The sequence below is a fragment of the Gnatocerus cornutus genome, chromosome 7, assembly GCF_029298725.1.
Source record: "Gnatocerus cornutus isolate USDA-ARS CGAHR chromosome 7, icGnaCorn1.1, whole genome shotgun sequence".
Classification (NCBI taxonomy): Eukaryota; Metazoa; Arthropoda; class Insecta; order Coleoptera; family Tenebrionidae; genus Gnatocerus; species Gnatocerus cornutus.
This window is the reverse complement of record NC_142239.1, coordinates 11,608,418-11,624,193: the sequence shown is the minus strand read 5'-3', so window position 1 is coordinate 11,624,193 and position 15,776 is coordinate 11,608,418. Positions and strand designations below refer to the sequence as shown.

Below are 15,776 nucleotides of genomic sequence, written 5' to 3'. Positions count from 1 at the left end.
TTCATTCTTGACTTGACAAATTTGGATGAGGGCCAAGTCTTTGAGGGCCTTTTGCCCATAATTAATAACATTTCAGAGAAAAGAAGAGGTGATACGGTTGTGATGTTACCTGGGCAGCAATCCAGAAGTTTCGGACCAGACAAGAACTTTTATTTTTGATTTTGTGCCATGACATGGATGTACAAGGTGGCTCAACCAACATTTATTTTTATTCCTTCGCAGGGAATGACAAATCTTTGCACTTTTTAAAGAATTTTACACACCTGTTGGAGGAATTCTGCTCGCGGACCAACACAAAAGAGACAATTTGCTTCATTTGTGGATTGGCCAAGACCGCTGCGGTTGCTCGTATCATTGGCGGTTTCCGAAATGGAAAATTTATTGTACTTTCGGATTCGGAAGTGACCCTCCGATATTTCACGTCCAATTACACAATTTCAGGCCTCGAAATTTTTTGTCTTTCCTAAAATTCGAACTTGGAGGCTCTAAAGAATCTCTTAGATTTCAGAACCCAAAATAGGCAATTCCCTATCACTAATCAAGTAAATTAAACAATGTCCTTCATATTTCAGGCATTTTCTAAGATTTAATTAATTTTTATTTTAAAATGGATTAAATTGCATAATTAAAAAACGCAGGAAATGCCTCAATTTCCAATTACTAAAATAAAAAAATGCCTTTGGATTTTTGACCGTCTTGGAGGCAAATTAATTTCAAAAATTCTTTAAAAAAATAAAATTTGGGACCAAAATACGCAACTTTTAAACGCTGAAATTAGATAATGCCCTTCATATTCAAATTTTTCTAAAATTTCGTTAATTCCTATTTGAAATGTTCGAATTTTCCAATTACTAAAATTAGAAATTGGCTTTAACTGTTTAACCGTAGAAAGTTGATCAAATCAGTGAATTTATAAGAAAGGCAAAACTAGATTTAGATAATGCCCTTGATATTTCAAGATTTTCTAATTTTACAAAATGCCTTCAATTTTTAACGCTTTAGGTTCATAGGTTTCAAAAGAATCACAACTCCACTTAAATATCGAGCCGCCGAATTAGACAATGCCTTTCAAATCTCAGGCATTTTTCTAGAAAATGCCTTTGATTCTTCCCGATTTAGGCTCATCAAGTGCGTAAATTTGTACAAAAGGCAAGAGCTAGAATTAGATCGCGGCGTAAGAATTATAAGGTTCCAAGTGATTTTTTGTGAAAATTTAAATTGTATAAAAAAGAAGTGGGTTAATATTTTAACAAGCCAAAATGATTTTAATAGATTAAGATTTAACGTGATAACGTGAACACTGGATCAATTTAATGCAAATGTTAGTTAGAACCTTAAAGTTCTCAGGTCGCGAGATAATGCCCATTATATTTTAGAATTTTCTGCAATTGCAAAATGCCTTCACTTCTTAACGTTTTGGACTGATCGGTTTCAAAAGTGTCACAAATCTACCTAAAAATCAGACGTCCAAATTAGATAATGCCTTTCAAGCCTCAGGTATTTTTCGAGAAAATGTCCGAATCCCGCATTTAAAACTAATGAATGCCTTTAACTCTTCCCGATTTAAACTCATCAAATAAGTAAATTTGTACGAAAGGAGGCAAGAGCTAGAATTACATAATGCCTATCATATTTCAAGATTTTCTAAAATTGCAATATGCCTTGGCTTATTAACGTTTTGGATTGATCGGTTTCAACAGTGTCACATCAAAATTACAACTTTACCTAAAAATCAGCTGTTCGAATAAGAAAATGCCTTTCAGATTTCAGTCATAGCTAGAAAATGCCCAAATTCCGAATTTATAAAACTAGAAATTCCCTTTGCTTTTTTCGAGTTAGGTTCATTAAATAGGAAAATTTGTACAAAAGCCAGCAAAGAGTTTGAATTAGATAATGCCCATCATGTTTAAAGATTTTCTAAAATTGGAAAAAGCCTTCACTTCTTAGCGTTTTCGATTTTCAACTCTAGTTAAATATCAGACGGCCAAATTAGACAATGCTCTTCAAATCTGAGGCATTTTTCTATGAAATAGCCAAGTCTCGAGTTTCTAAAATACCTTTGATTTTGTTCCCGATTTAGGTTTATCAAATGAGAAAATTTGTTCGAAGGGCAAGAGTTAGAGTTAGATAATGCCCACATAATTTCAGGATATTCTGAAAGCGCAAAATGCCTTCATTTCTTAACTTTTTAGATAACAACATAAAAATCGGACGTCCGAATTAGACAATGCCTTTCAGACCTCAGGCATTTTTCTAGAAAATGTCCGAATCCAACATTCTAAAACTAGATAATGCCTTTGACTTTTCCCGATTTAAGTTCATCAAATAAGTAAGTTTATAGGATTTATAATTTTTTAGATAATGCCTGAATCCCGAATTTCCATTTTATCTCAAACTTTGTCAGCTTGATAAATTTTAACAGTGAAAACAAAGACGAACTCCGGAGACTTGAAAGATTAATTTCAATTTGTTCAATCCCAAATTAAACCAAATACGAATAAAATAAATTCCAAGAATCCCCGGAATTTATTTCGAACCCAATCATATTTTTATTGGCATTCCAACTTCCTTCCTCATCTAGCCCATCTCCGCGTTTATTTTTAGCCAACTCCACCTGGCACTGGAAGCCACCCTCTTTCTGACCCAGGTCAAATCATAGTTTCGTGTCTATTGGTATTTGAAAAATTCCTAGACCACCGGAAGTTCGATTTAAAAAGTGAAGACTTGGGTCGTCGACCCCTGTTTTGTCTCGTTTTCTTTTTGCACTGTTTTGAGGATCAGGAATGCGCCGGCCCACTATCACAAATTGCTGCCAACATTATAATCCATCCAGAAACCGCCGGGCGATCGATTCGGAAATTTAGGGAAAATGAAGATAGAAGTAGCGAGTCAATGAACCGCGGTAAATTAGGAAGCGTGGCTAGAATCGGAATGTGGGAAGAAAAACGTGAAATTTTTAGTTGCCACCCCGATAATAATTCTACCCTTCAACAGTTTTTGGTTTAGGGGTGCCTCTCGCAGGGGTGAAGTATTGATTCGTGTGCTCCACGACCTTGAAAACTCCGATTAGTAACGGAAGCGAAGATCTCGGTGAGATTTGAATAATTTTGAATGAGAGGAGTTCAGGGTCAATGGGCATTTTCATATCCACATCCGATCGGAATTTTCCATTATCGATAAACGACGGATTTATCGATAATAAAAGTGACATAAATTGGCGGAGTAACACAACCCCTCGTTCGGAGGCCGTTGACTCCGGTAATCAAGAAGAGGATTACGAAATTTGAGCCACTTTAGTGGAGGGAAGAATCGCAGTAATTATATAATTCATTTACTGCATGCGAACTTCAAATCACGCCGCGTTATTAAAATCCAAGGCCAAAAATTTGCAAAAAAAGACACTCTACCTGTCACTGCAGACTCCCGCGACGTCACCTGCAACAAAACATTGAAATTAGTTGAAAAGCAGAGGCCCTAGGACCGCTCCCTGCGGCACACCATGGAATCTTTCCGCGCGCGAATTCAATCAAACGCGCCTATTTTGTGACAGTTCCCAACCTCTAAATTGCTTTTAAACAATTTAATCGTGTTTTCGGAGGTTCAATGAACAATTAAACTGAAAATGAAGGCCGCTCCGAATTGCAATAGTAAATTCGCAATGACGTAATGTGTTAACTATTCTAACCGGCGTACTGTATCAACTAACAACCGCACTGAATCTTGGAATTGTTTTCTGTATTGTTTTGGCTTTTATTGAGGCGAGTTCGTTGCTCCGAAATGCGATGATTAATTAATTTCGCCACTAAATTTAACTCCTCAAGTTGTACTACTTAAGCCGCGAGATTTTGAGATAAAGCCAACGGAAAATGAGCAAACTCGCACTTTCAAGGAAGACGCAAAATCGAAGGTCAAGGGCGCAGGTCTGCGATAACTGTCTGATCCTTTATTTCAAAATTATCGTTGTGTCAACATTGTGAAATATGGCAGATTTGGGAGATTGGTTTTTTTTGGGGCTGATAACAAATTGATAGTTCAATGCTCTTGAATAAACAAATAACAACAAAGCCAAACCGAGATTATCGAGGGGTCAGAAGTTTTATTTTTAGTGAAAGGAAACGTGATAGGATTTTCATGGTTTCGTACAAAAGTTCCATTGTACCAATACTTACTTTATTGTTTAAGTAACAAATTATTTATTCTAATTGCTAGCGCCCTCGTCGTCGTCGTACACCTCCATTTCTTCGCAGGTGATGAGCTCCATGATCAACCTGCGCGGAAAAAATTAGATGGACAACTCCAACGGGTGGGGGCGGAAAATGTTGGTGTTCAAGCTCACATTTTTTAGTTTCTACATCAAAACGAATAAAATCCATTGAAAAATGAGTTTGATTGAGTTTTACCCTGTATATGTGTTCGATTTTAACGCCCTATATCTATAATAATACGAGTGGGAATATACAGGTGGTCCACGACAAGTTTATATTTTAAATAGAATCGTTCGATAAGTTTTCCGCTGAGAAATACGTGGAATTAGGAAAATACAAATTAAAACCCTTAAAAATTAAAAGCCCAATCCTTAGAAAATTCGAGAAGATAAAAGTCTAAAAATTTGATACATTTGGTGGTAGTCAAAAACAAAAAATCTGTAAGCCCAAAAATTGTAAAGCCCGAAATCCTAAAAAAATAGAAGCCTAAACTTGCAAGACGATTAAAGCCTCCAAATGTAATTAAATGGGTAATTGGCCAAAATCAAAAAAACTGTAAGCCTAAAAATCATCAAGCCTGAAACCCTGAATGTTTATTTATAAGCCTAGACCTCGAAACACAAGATATAAACCTAAAAACTTAAAAAATCGAGTAATTGGCCAAAAACAGAAAAAATGTAAGCCTAAAAACTCGAAAGACTGAGATGCTTTAAAAAAAATAAAGGCCTTAACCTTCGAAACCTCAAAAAGATTAAAGTTAAAAATTTGATAAATTGGGTAAATTGGGAAAACTAGAGAAACTATAAGCTTAGAAAGTCTAAAGCCTAAAAACCTGAAAAACTAGAAGCTTAAGCTTCGAAAACACAAAAAGATATAACGTTTTGTTTGAAATTTAACGAAAAATTAATTTTCTCAATCTGCTTTGACGATATCTCGCTTATTTACGGAGCAAATTTAAAAATATTCGTGCTCGTTTTACGCAGAATTTCACGAAGAATCTAATGATATCCCATTTGTCAATGTAGGTCCACAAATAATTAAGTTAGAAGCGTTTAAAGTTGCGGAAATTTACTAATTTTCAGTTCCGAAATGTTTGAAGTTCGATATCTTCGAAACTAAGACAAAGCGAAAAATGGGGTTTTCACCATCGTTTTCTGCACCCTTTAGCCGATAAGAATCATATATTACATACCAAAAATTTGAAGTTTGAAAAAAGTCAAAAAAAATCAGGTTTCTGAATCTAATTCGGTCGCTATCTAACTTATTTTCGGAGCAATCTTAAATTATTGGTGGCTCATTTTACACAGAATTTCACGCAGAATCCGGAACTGACCAAAATATTCACGTACGTCAATAAATAACCGAATTAGAAGCGGTTAAAGTTGAATTTTTAGTTTCTTTACGTATAAACCTCGATATCTCGCTTATTTTTAAAGAAAACTTAAACTATTAGTGCTCCTTTAAAGCAGAATTTCACGTTGAATCCAAAACTGGCCGATATTTTCATGCACGCCAATAAATAACCGAATTAGTCGCGTTTGGAGTCGAAAATCTGAGCCTAAGGTTTGAACAACAAGAATTTAAAAAAAAAACATAAGAAATTGGTAACCTTCACCTAGAAACAATAGAAGAATCTAAAACCTGACAACCTAGGAAGTCATAAGAAGCAATAAACGCTTAAAAATAGCTAACAATTATATAAATAAGTGAGAAATTGACAATCCAAAATATTAAACAGTTAAACTAAAAGTCACACTCTGGAAACTCATAAATATCATAAAAATTGCAAAAAAAAGGCCCAAAACCTAAAAACAGAAAGCCTAAACAATTAAAGAGTTGCCTGAAACAAGTAAGAACTCCAAACCTGAAAGACAAAAAATTTGAAAATTTGCTAAATTAAAAGCTAATTTTTCCAACAAAAAAAAGGAATTTGGTAAAATCTAAATGCCCAACTGAGAAATCTTGAAGAAAAACCCAAAACCTAGAAATAACAACCTAAACAAATTAAAAATTGATGACTTGAAAAACCTGAAAAAAATAAAATTAGACAACCGCCAAATTTAAGAATTTGTCTAAAGAATAAAAAAGACGTAAAAAAAAAACTTGGACCACCCTGTAATATCGCATTTTCGTTTTTTTAAACCGCTCCCAAATTTCCATTAATTTTCTAAAAAATGTGAGCCTGATTTGGTACGACTTTGCCCTACCGCCGAACTACAACTCACTCTAAAACTTTCGTTTCGGCGCTCATACTACTCCAAATTATGGGTCCAGGATGCGCAATCTTGTACTCCAAAAACCAATTAAAAGAATCTCTCAACTCCTTAATAATCGACGACGTGGTTTTGCTACAGGCGAACTTTAAATTCCCGTTAATGGAAATCCGGTGACTGTTCTCCTCATAAATTTGGTTAAATTTGTCACCGAAAAATATCACAGGTAGAGGATGTATCAGCGACCCGTCGTGAATAAAGTCATTCACTGAGTAAATCTTGCGGTAATAAACCATAATGTTCGTGTCAAAACGCACGATGTTGGCCAAAACAGACTTTGGGTGGATGTTGAGTTTGTGCATCTCCGGAGTCCAAGTGGGCTTCTTCCCCAAAACTCTGCAAAAAAGTGTTAATTTAACTTGACATCACCACTAAACTTACTTTGAAATGGCGACGTTGGGGTAGAGCCCTGCGCAGATGATGGCTTTCACCAAACTCAAATTCCGCGAGTTCTTATTACACTCCTCCGACTTGGGGTTCGTGTCAGGGACGAAGTTCATCTCGTACAAATACATCATGAACTGTTTCTTCATTTCCAAGAGCTGCGCCATCGTCTGGTGGCTCAAAAAGTACTTCCAACAGAACTGTCTCGGGTTGCTGCTCGCCTCAAATTGACTCAAAGCTTCATGGAATAGTAAATGGTCGCTGTTCGATCCGTTCGATAGGTCCAACTTCATGTCATTGACTTGTTCTTCGCGACCGATGGGGAGTTGGAACGGATCCTTGTAATCCAACGTGGCGGCTATTGATAGAATCGGATCCAAGCAACTGAAGATGGCTCCAAATAAAATCATTTTTCCCATTTGGGGGGCTATTGGTAACTTCGCCAGGTGGTAACCAAGAGGTGTTAATTTTTCATCGTCAGTTAGTGCGTTCATCCGCTTCAAGAGGTTGAGGGCGAGAGTCACCGCCTCCGGATCTGGAGGATCAATCAACTGGTTGAAAAACGCGACTACCTCCCCCAGCTGTAAGACCTTCGCCGTCAAAATAACATCCTCAAGTCGCGTTCTTAGAATCTCGGGTAATTGGTACTGGTCCAACACCATATTTCTGGCTTTTGAGAATAAGTGGAAACAGATACCGGGGCGGACGCGCCCAGCGCGCCCCCGTCTTTGATTGGCGTTAGCTAGGGAGACCCACTGGGGGGCTAAAATGTCCGTGTTTGTCTTGGGATCGAAACCAGTGAGTTTGATTTTTCCGCAGTCGATAACATAGACGACGTCGTTGATGGTGATTGAAGTCTCCGCGATGTTGGTGGCGATGATGATCTTCCGGACCCCCTTAGGAGGTGTCGCAAAAATCTGTTTCTGTTCCAACGTCGGCATGAGGGAGTGGAGCGGAAAAACGAGGAACTTTTGCGTGGGGAAAAGCCCCGACTGTGTCACCAACTTCGACAAGTTGGAGATTTCCGCAAAGCCCGTGACGAAGACGAGGATTGCGCCATCGTCCTTCTCCTGGAAAAAGACATTTAGACAGTTAGTTGGACAGAACATCACACACCTGTGTAACTGAATTTCATTTATTTTTACTATTCAGTTTGCAACAATTGCACGTTTATGATCCATAAATGAAATCATGAGCGTTGTGAAGTTGTTTCGAACTTTGTTAACAATATGAGTTTCTTTAAGTACGAAGTTTTTATACGTGTTAAGGAAGTTTTCAGTGTGAGCACAAAACATGTTTAATTCAATTAGATATTAGGGAGTTTCTCTACAAATGCATTGAAAACTTTACTTCCGAGTTTCTTTTCAGTTGGAAACCATGTGGAACGTTGTTGGGAGTTTTATTTTTCTTTTAGGTTGTGGTTAAAGTTGATTAATAACACATAATAAAGTAAGAAGTGGTTTCTGAAGTAAAATGGCCTCCTGATTCCGAACTGAAAGTCGGTTTTTCGTTTTGGAAATAAAAATTTCTAAAATCCGTCCCTGTTGTTGAAAAAAGTTGGGATTTCGGACAGACACTAAGTAGGTTACAAATTGTAACTTCTCCAAATTTCATTGCCCTAACATCGAAACTACTAAAGTTACAGGCCCGAATGAAAAATATTGCAACTTTTTGGTCCGTCTTGAAAATGAAAATTTCTAAAATCTGTCTTTGTTGTTCAAAAAATTTGAGATTTAGGACAGATAGTTAACATGTTAGAAGTAGTAACCTCCTCAAATTTCATTGCGCTAGTGTTAAAACTGTTAAAGTTATAGGCGAATTAAAAATTTTGGAAATTTTTGGCCCGACTTGAAAATAAAAATTTCTGAAATCCGTCTCTGCTGTTCAAAAATTTGAGATTTGGCACAAATAGTCAGCAACTTAGAGATAGTTACCTCTTCAAATTTCGTTGACGTAGCATCAAAACTACTAAAGTTATAGGTCTGTCTGAAAAATATTGGGTATTTACACAAGCTCGTCTTAAAAATAAAAATTTCTAAAATCCGTCGCTGTTATTCAAAACAATTGAGATTTGAAAAAGACAGTCAATAAGCTAAAGACAGTAACCTCTCTTAATTTCATTGCGCTTGTGTCAAAAAAGCGAGAGTTACAAGTCCAAAATAAAAATTTTGGAAATTTTTGACTCGTCTTAAAAATAAAAATTTCTAAAATCCGCCTCTGTTGTTCAAAAAATTTGAGAGTTAGGATAGATAGTCAACAAGCTAGAGATAGTAACCTCTCCAAATTTCGTGGACGTAACATCAAAACTACTAAAGTTATAGGTCTGTCTGAAAAATATTGGATATTTGTTCAGGCTCATCTTAAAAATAAAAATTTCTAAAATCCGTCCCTATAGTTGAAAAAAAATTGAGATTTAGTAAAAACAATCAACAAATTAGAGATAGTACCCTCTTCAAACTTCATTGCCCTAACATCGAAACTTCCAAAATTACAGATCCGAATGAAAAATATTGCAAAATGTTTAGTCCGTCTTGAAAATAAAAATTTCTAAAATCCGTCCCTGTTGTTTAAACAATTTGAGATTTGTTACAGATAGAGAACAAAGCACAGATACTAAGCTTTCCAAATTTCATTGTCCTAGCATCGAAACTAGTAAAATTACAGGTCCGAAAGAAAAATATTAGAAATATTTGGCTTCTCATAAAAATAAAAAATTTTAAAATTCGTTCCTGTTATAAAAAAAAAATTAAAAATTGGCACAAATAGTCAGCTGCTTGGAGATACTAACCTCTCCAAATTTCATTGCCGTAGCATCGAAACTACTAAAATTACAGGCCCGAATGAAAAATATTGCAACTTTTTTGGTCCGTCTTGAAAATGAAAATTTCTAAAATCTGTCTTTGTTGTTCAAAAAATTTGAGATTTAGGACGGATAGTTAACATGTTAGAAGTAGTAACCTCCTCAAATTTCATTGCGCTAGTGTTAAAACTGTTAAAGTTATAGGTGCGAATTAAAAATTTTGGAAATTTTTGGCCCGACTTGAAAATAAAAATTTCTGAAATCCGTCTCTGCTGTTCAAAAATTTGAGATTTGGCACAGATAGTCAGCAACTTAGAGATAGTAACCTCTTCAAATTTCGTTGACGTAGCATCAAAACTACTAAAGTTATAGGTCTGTCTGAAAAATATTGGGTATTTACTCAAGCTCGTCTTAAAAATAAAAATTTCTAAAATCCGTCGCTGTTATTCAAAACAATTGAGATTTGAAAAAGACAGTCAATAAGCTAAAGACAGTAACCTCTCTTAATTTCATTGAGCTTGTGTCAAAATAGCAAGAGTTACAAGTCCAAAATAAAAATTTTGGAAATTTTTGACTCGTCTTAAAAATAAAAATTTCTAAAATCCGCCTCTGTTGTTCAAAAAATTTGAGAGTTAGGATAGATAGTCAACAAGCTAGAGATAGTAACCTCTCCAAATTTCGTGGACGTAACATCAAAACTACTAAAGTTATAGGTCTGTGTGAAAAATATTGGATATTTGTTCAGGCTCATCTTAAAAATAAAAATGGCTAAAATCCGTCCCTATAGTTGAAAAAATTTGAGATTTAGTAAAAACAATCCTCAAATTAGAGATAGTACCCTCTTCAAACTTCATTGCCGTAACATCGAAACTACCAAAATTACAGATCCGAATGAAAAATATTGCAAAATTTTTAGTCCGTCTTGAAAATAAAAATTTCTAAAATCCGTCCCTGTTGTTTAAACAATTTGAGATTTGTTACAGATAGTGAACAAAGCACAGATACTAAGCTTTCCAAATTTCATTGTCCTATCATCGAAACTAGTAAAATTACAGGTCCGAAAGGAAAATATTAGAAATACTTGGCTCGTCATAAAAATAAAAATTTTTAAAATTCGTTCCTGTTATAGAAAAAATTTAAAAATTGGCACAAATAGTCAGCTGCTTGGAGATACTAACCTCTCCAAATTTCATTGCCGTAGCATCGAAACTACCAAAGTTACAGTTTCGAATGAAAAATATTGAAATTTTTGACCTTTTCCTTGAAAATGAAATTTTCTGAAATCCGTCCCTGTTATTAAAAAAAATTAAGATTTGGTGCAAACAGTCAAAAAGTTAAAGATAGTAACCTCTCCAAATTTCGTTGAAGTAGCATCAAAACTATTAAAGTTATAGGTCTGTCTGAAAAATATTGGATATTTATTCATGGTCGTCTTAAAAACAAACATTTCTAAAATCCGTCCCTGCTATTAAAAAAAAAAAGAGATTTGGTACAGACAGTCAAAAAGTTAAAGATAGTAACCTCTCCAAATTTCATTGCACTAGTGTTAAAACTGCTAAAGTTACAGGTCCGAATTAAAAATTTGGAAATTTTTAGCCCGTCTTGAAAATAAAAATTTCTGAAATTCGTCTCTGCTGTTCAAAAAATGTAAGATTTGGCACAGATACTCAGCAAACTTAAAGATAGTAACCTCTTCAAATTTCGTTGACGTAGCACCAAAACTACTAAAGTTATAGGTCTGTCTGAAAAATATTGGATATTTTTTCAGGGTCGTCTTAAAAATAAAAATTTCTAAAATCCGTCCCAGTTATTCAAAAAAATTAAGATTTGGTGCAGACAGTCAACAAGCTAAATTTCATTCACCTTCTGACAGATGTTCACAAGAAGACTAAAGATCAAATCCACGTTGACCTCTTCAGAGAGTGGATTTCTCAACTGAGTACAAACGCCCCGACTGTACTCCTTCGACCGCTCCAAAAGCCGCACGTGGGGCTCTATGAAATCCAAATGCTGATTAGTCTTCTTCTTCGGGAGATGCTTGACGTCGTACTCAAACCCAGTCCTCAGCAAAACGTCCTCCAAATAAAACTCCTGCACTGGATAAGTGAACCCTGGAATGTTCACATGGGGGGCGTTGTCAAAATACTTGGAAAACTTCTCCGCGTTGAGCGTGGCACTCATTAGAATCACCTTCAGGTCCTTTCGGCGGGATTTTATCTTCTTAATGAGAGCCAGAATGAAGTCTGATTGGACATCGCGCTCGTGGATTTCATCCAGAATGAGATGAGAGCAGCACGAGAGCGCCGGGTCTGATTCCATCATTTTTAAGACGACTCCGGTGGTGCAGAAGCAAATTGAAGCGCGGTCACGAGGAAGACGCCTACAATAAAAATTGAGCACATGATTCAGTTAGAAACGTTCTTACTTCTCCAGTCTGATTTGGTAGCCAACACTGATCCCAAGAGCCTCCGCGCGTTCTTCAGCCACTCGCTGAGCGACGGAGATGGCGCTGATTCTTCTCGGTTGCGTGCAGAGGATTCGGCACTCGGCCCCTTTCACGTTTTCTATGAAGTCGTCTAAAATGAATTGAGCTACTTGGGTGGTTTTGCCACACCCAGTCTCGCCACTGATCACCACGACTTCGTTCTTAGTCACCAGCTGCAGAATTTCGTCCTTCATTTGATAAGCTGGGAGGTTCTTGCGCTGCTCCACCATCTCTTGGTACTTTTCATTGTCTTGCTTCAAGAAGTAGTCTTTCAGGTACTTTTCATTAAACTCCGGATTAATCTTAATGTTGATAGAGGCTTGACGCAACTTGTCGTCAATACTCTCATTGATCACCCTCAAGAAATCGCGCTTAAAATGCGAGTCTTCAACGTGGTCATAAGAGCCGTCTCCTCCAACAAACTTCTTGAAATCCGCCGAGTTTAGAACAGTTTCTATCTGTCTGCGCTTGCCTGGTGTCAGCGTGATAGCCCCCAACTACAAAACAAACTTAATAAAACGTAGAAACGCTGAAACAACTCACCGGTAGATTCTTCTGCTGCTCTTTTCTCGCTTTGCTCTTTTGGGCATAGAACATCCCGATTGCTCTCCCCTTAAGATGAGGGGGAGGCCTTTCATGGGGTTGTCTCTGAGATCTGTCCTGGGACTGCCGTGGAGGCCTGTCCGGCCTCTCGTACTTACGCTTTCGCATGATGGAATTTGAGGTTAGGATTCGCTGGCGACTAATACCAACTCACGAAACTGGAGGTGCTGTGGCCACAAAAAACGTGAGAAAACAAAACACTAACGGATATACATTTTTTCACTGCGTAAAAGAAATTTCGCGATGTTTTGCTTTTGAACGAATCGAGAGAGCTGTCAATAGTGCCGGCAGATTTCTACTTTATCGACAGAATTTGAAATTTAGTTTTAGGGATTTTACTGTTTGGAAATTCACTAAATATGAACAAATAAAACAATTCCACATCTACTTTGTTCAGTTTAAACTAAAACTAACCTTCCCGAAATTAAGCAAACATTACAATCGAAATTCAAGGTAAATTAGTATTGGGACTTTCGTTTGTTAGGTTGGTACCAACCGACTTTGTGCGCGTAGTTGGCGCCACCGTTTGTTTATTTATTTTTGAATTTCATCTTTTTAGTTAATTTTTTGTTCAGAGTGTAGAACGGGTTCCAGTCAGGAAGCTGGAAGGACGTTGAAGGAGATAAAAAGAAAATTGATTTTTATTTCACTTTTTATTGCAATTTTTTACACCTGACTTTTTTGAAACCTGAAACTGTAAAGCTTCTTTTTACTGTAAACACAAAAAAAAAATAAGTAAAATTAGTACATTTTATCAAAATTAACGAAGTTAGTAGTATGCAACTAACTATACAGTAGAATTAACAATTTGCCTACTTTTAATTAAAAAAATTCGCCCAAAGCGGTTATGCAACCAATTAAATATCTAGATTTCCTCCCCTTTTTCACGAGTCGTCATGCACGTTTGGGATTTCCAAGGGCATTGCGTTCATCCTTTGGGCAAATGCCGCTAAGAAACCCCAAAATTGCATCAACTAAGAAACCAAATCCTTCTTCGATGACGTCGGCGTTGTAATAACTTGGGACTTAACAGGCCAGTAGCTTAAAAATGATCAACTGAACCTATAAGGCCCAAACCATTACGGCCAAATGTACTAAAAAAACAAAAAATTCCAAGACACGAATAGTCAATTTGCTTTTGCGAACTGCTGACATTTGCATCGGCGTGTTTAATTCCGGTATTGGCAATAAGTTTCCGCGAACAAGAACGCCGATGATGTATACGGCTTTAGGGACAACTTACGGCCATGTTCGTGCTTGTTATACTTCATATAAAAATTAATAACAAGTCGACGAAAATTGCAACATGCTCCATTAAAAACGCATTAGAATATATGAGGCGGCTGTGGAAGGCGCCTCAAATGTTCAAGAAGCGACGAAATGTGAAGGTAGTGGCACACTTTCAATTGTTTTTGCACGCGGGGGTTCGTCGCCTATCAGTAGGAGCATTCAAGTCTCCCTAGTAAAAAATGGCGTCACCGCCAACACCCTGTATCCTCTCATTGAAATGTTTTTTTCACGCGAGGGTTCGTCGCCTAATGGTGGAGGCATTCAAATCTTCTTTGTAAAAAATACTTGCAATGAAATAAATGTTTTTTCACGTTGAGGTTCGTCGCCTGTTGGTCGAGACATTGAAGTCTCCCTTGTATAAGGAGGCGGTATCCTGTATTCTCGCATCGGAATGTTTTTTTTCACGCGAAGGTTCGTCGCCTAATGGTGGAGGCATTCAAATCTTCTTTGTAAAAAATACTTGCAATGAAATAAATGTTGTTTTCACGCTGAGGTTCGTCGCCTGTTGGTCGAGGCATTGAAGTCTCCCTAGTATAAGGAGACGGTATCCTGTATTCTCGCATCGAAATGTTTTTTTTCACGCGAAGGTTCGTCGCTTATCGGTGGAGGCATTGAAGTCTTCCTTGTAGAAGATGCACCCTCTGTATGCTCGCACTGAAATAAAGTTTTTTTACGCGGGGGTTCGTCGCTTGTTGAAGTCTCCCTGGTAGAAGGTGGCGTCACCGCCAACACCCTCTGTATCCTCGCATCGGAATCCTGCGAAGATATGTATCGCAGAGAACAAATTGCTTTCTCGTCCAGTGCACATGTGATCGGCTATCGGCGATCTCTCGTTGCCCTCATCTTTCCGATGTCCGGCGAGTGACTAGAAGAACTGACCGCGCCGTCCAACTACATCATCGCATCCTCGATCAATCACGCCACAGAAAGACGCGTTTAACTCTGCCAACCGTGTTATGGACAAGACTTACATTCTCATTTCAGATAACATCTTGTTTAATTGCGAAAAATGCTTCTCATGTTTAATTATCGCCCTAACTGTAAACCTACTGGATGCTGTAATGGAGGATGGCGGGATGAGATCATAACCGCGATGGAAAAAGAAAGACTTTTCGGTAGGAATTGAAATCATGTTGCGACAAAGTCGAGCTATTCCCGCTGTAATCAAGAAGGATTTTTTGCGGTGCTGACGCACTCAAGATTAAATTCTATTTTTGGAGGAAAAAAAAGTTAGAATGACATTATTTTTCTGTTAATTGGTCGTCCGGGTGACAGGTGCCACAATCAGCGCCACCTTATCTTAAGCACATTTTTATGTTTTGTTTTATCGCACAAAAACCGAATTAAAACCCCCGAAGTTCCTTCACACTTTTACAGCTTTTTTTCGTGGGTTCGTCGCTTACCTAATAGATAGATGCGTCATTGAAGTCTCCAAATAACTACTTCATTTCTGGTTATCTGGCTTCAGGTTCTTATCTGAAGATTGTTAGTCTAATTTGTAAACGCACGAAAACAAGCCGCGGCCGAAAAAACTTTCAGCGACGAAACCATCACACTTTTTTGAGATTTTTCTGCGAGTTCGTCGCTTATGTTCCTCATTGAAGTCTCTCGGTATTTTCTTCATTTCCTATCCGAAGTTTGTTATTTTAATTTGTGACCACACGAAAAGAAGTGCCGACCGAGAAACCAGAAATAATGAAATTGGCAGGAATTTCAACTTCAGGCGACGAACCCAC

At 37.2% G+C, this 15,776-nt stretch overlaps 1 protein-coding gene across 1 annotated transcript; it reads right to left on the bottom strand.

Annotated features, from left to right (window-relative positions):
• Window positions 1-4,153: 4,153 nt before the first annotated feature.
• Rhau (ATP-dependent RNA helicase Rhau) lies at window positions 4,154-12,644 on the bottom strand (the record flags this gene model as incomplete). The annotated part of the gene is made up of 5 exons (XM_088042280.1): window positions 4,154-4,268; window positions 6,431-6,814; window positions 6,860-7,932; window positions 11,526-12,042; window positions 12,088-12,644. Coding segments are annotated over 5 exons (2,601 nt in total), but the record flags the coding sequence as incomplete, so codon positions are not given.
• Between the last annotated feature and the right edge of the window lie 3,132 nt (window positions 12,645-15,776).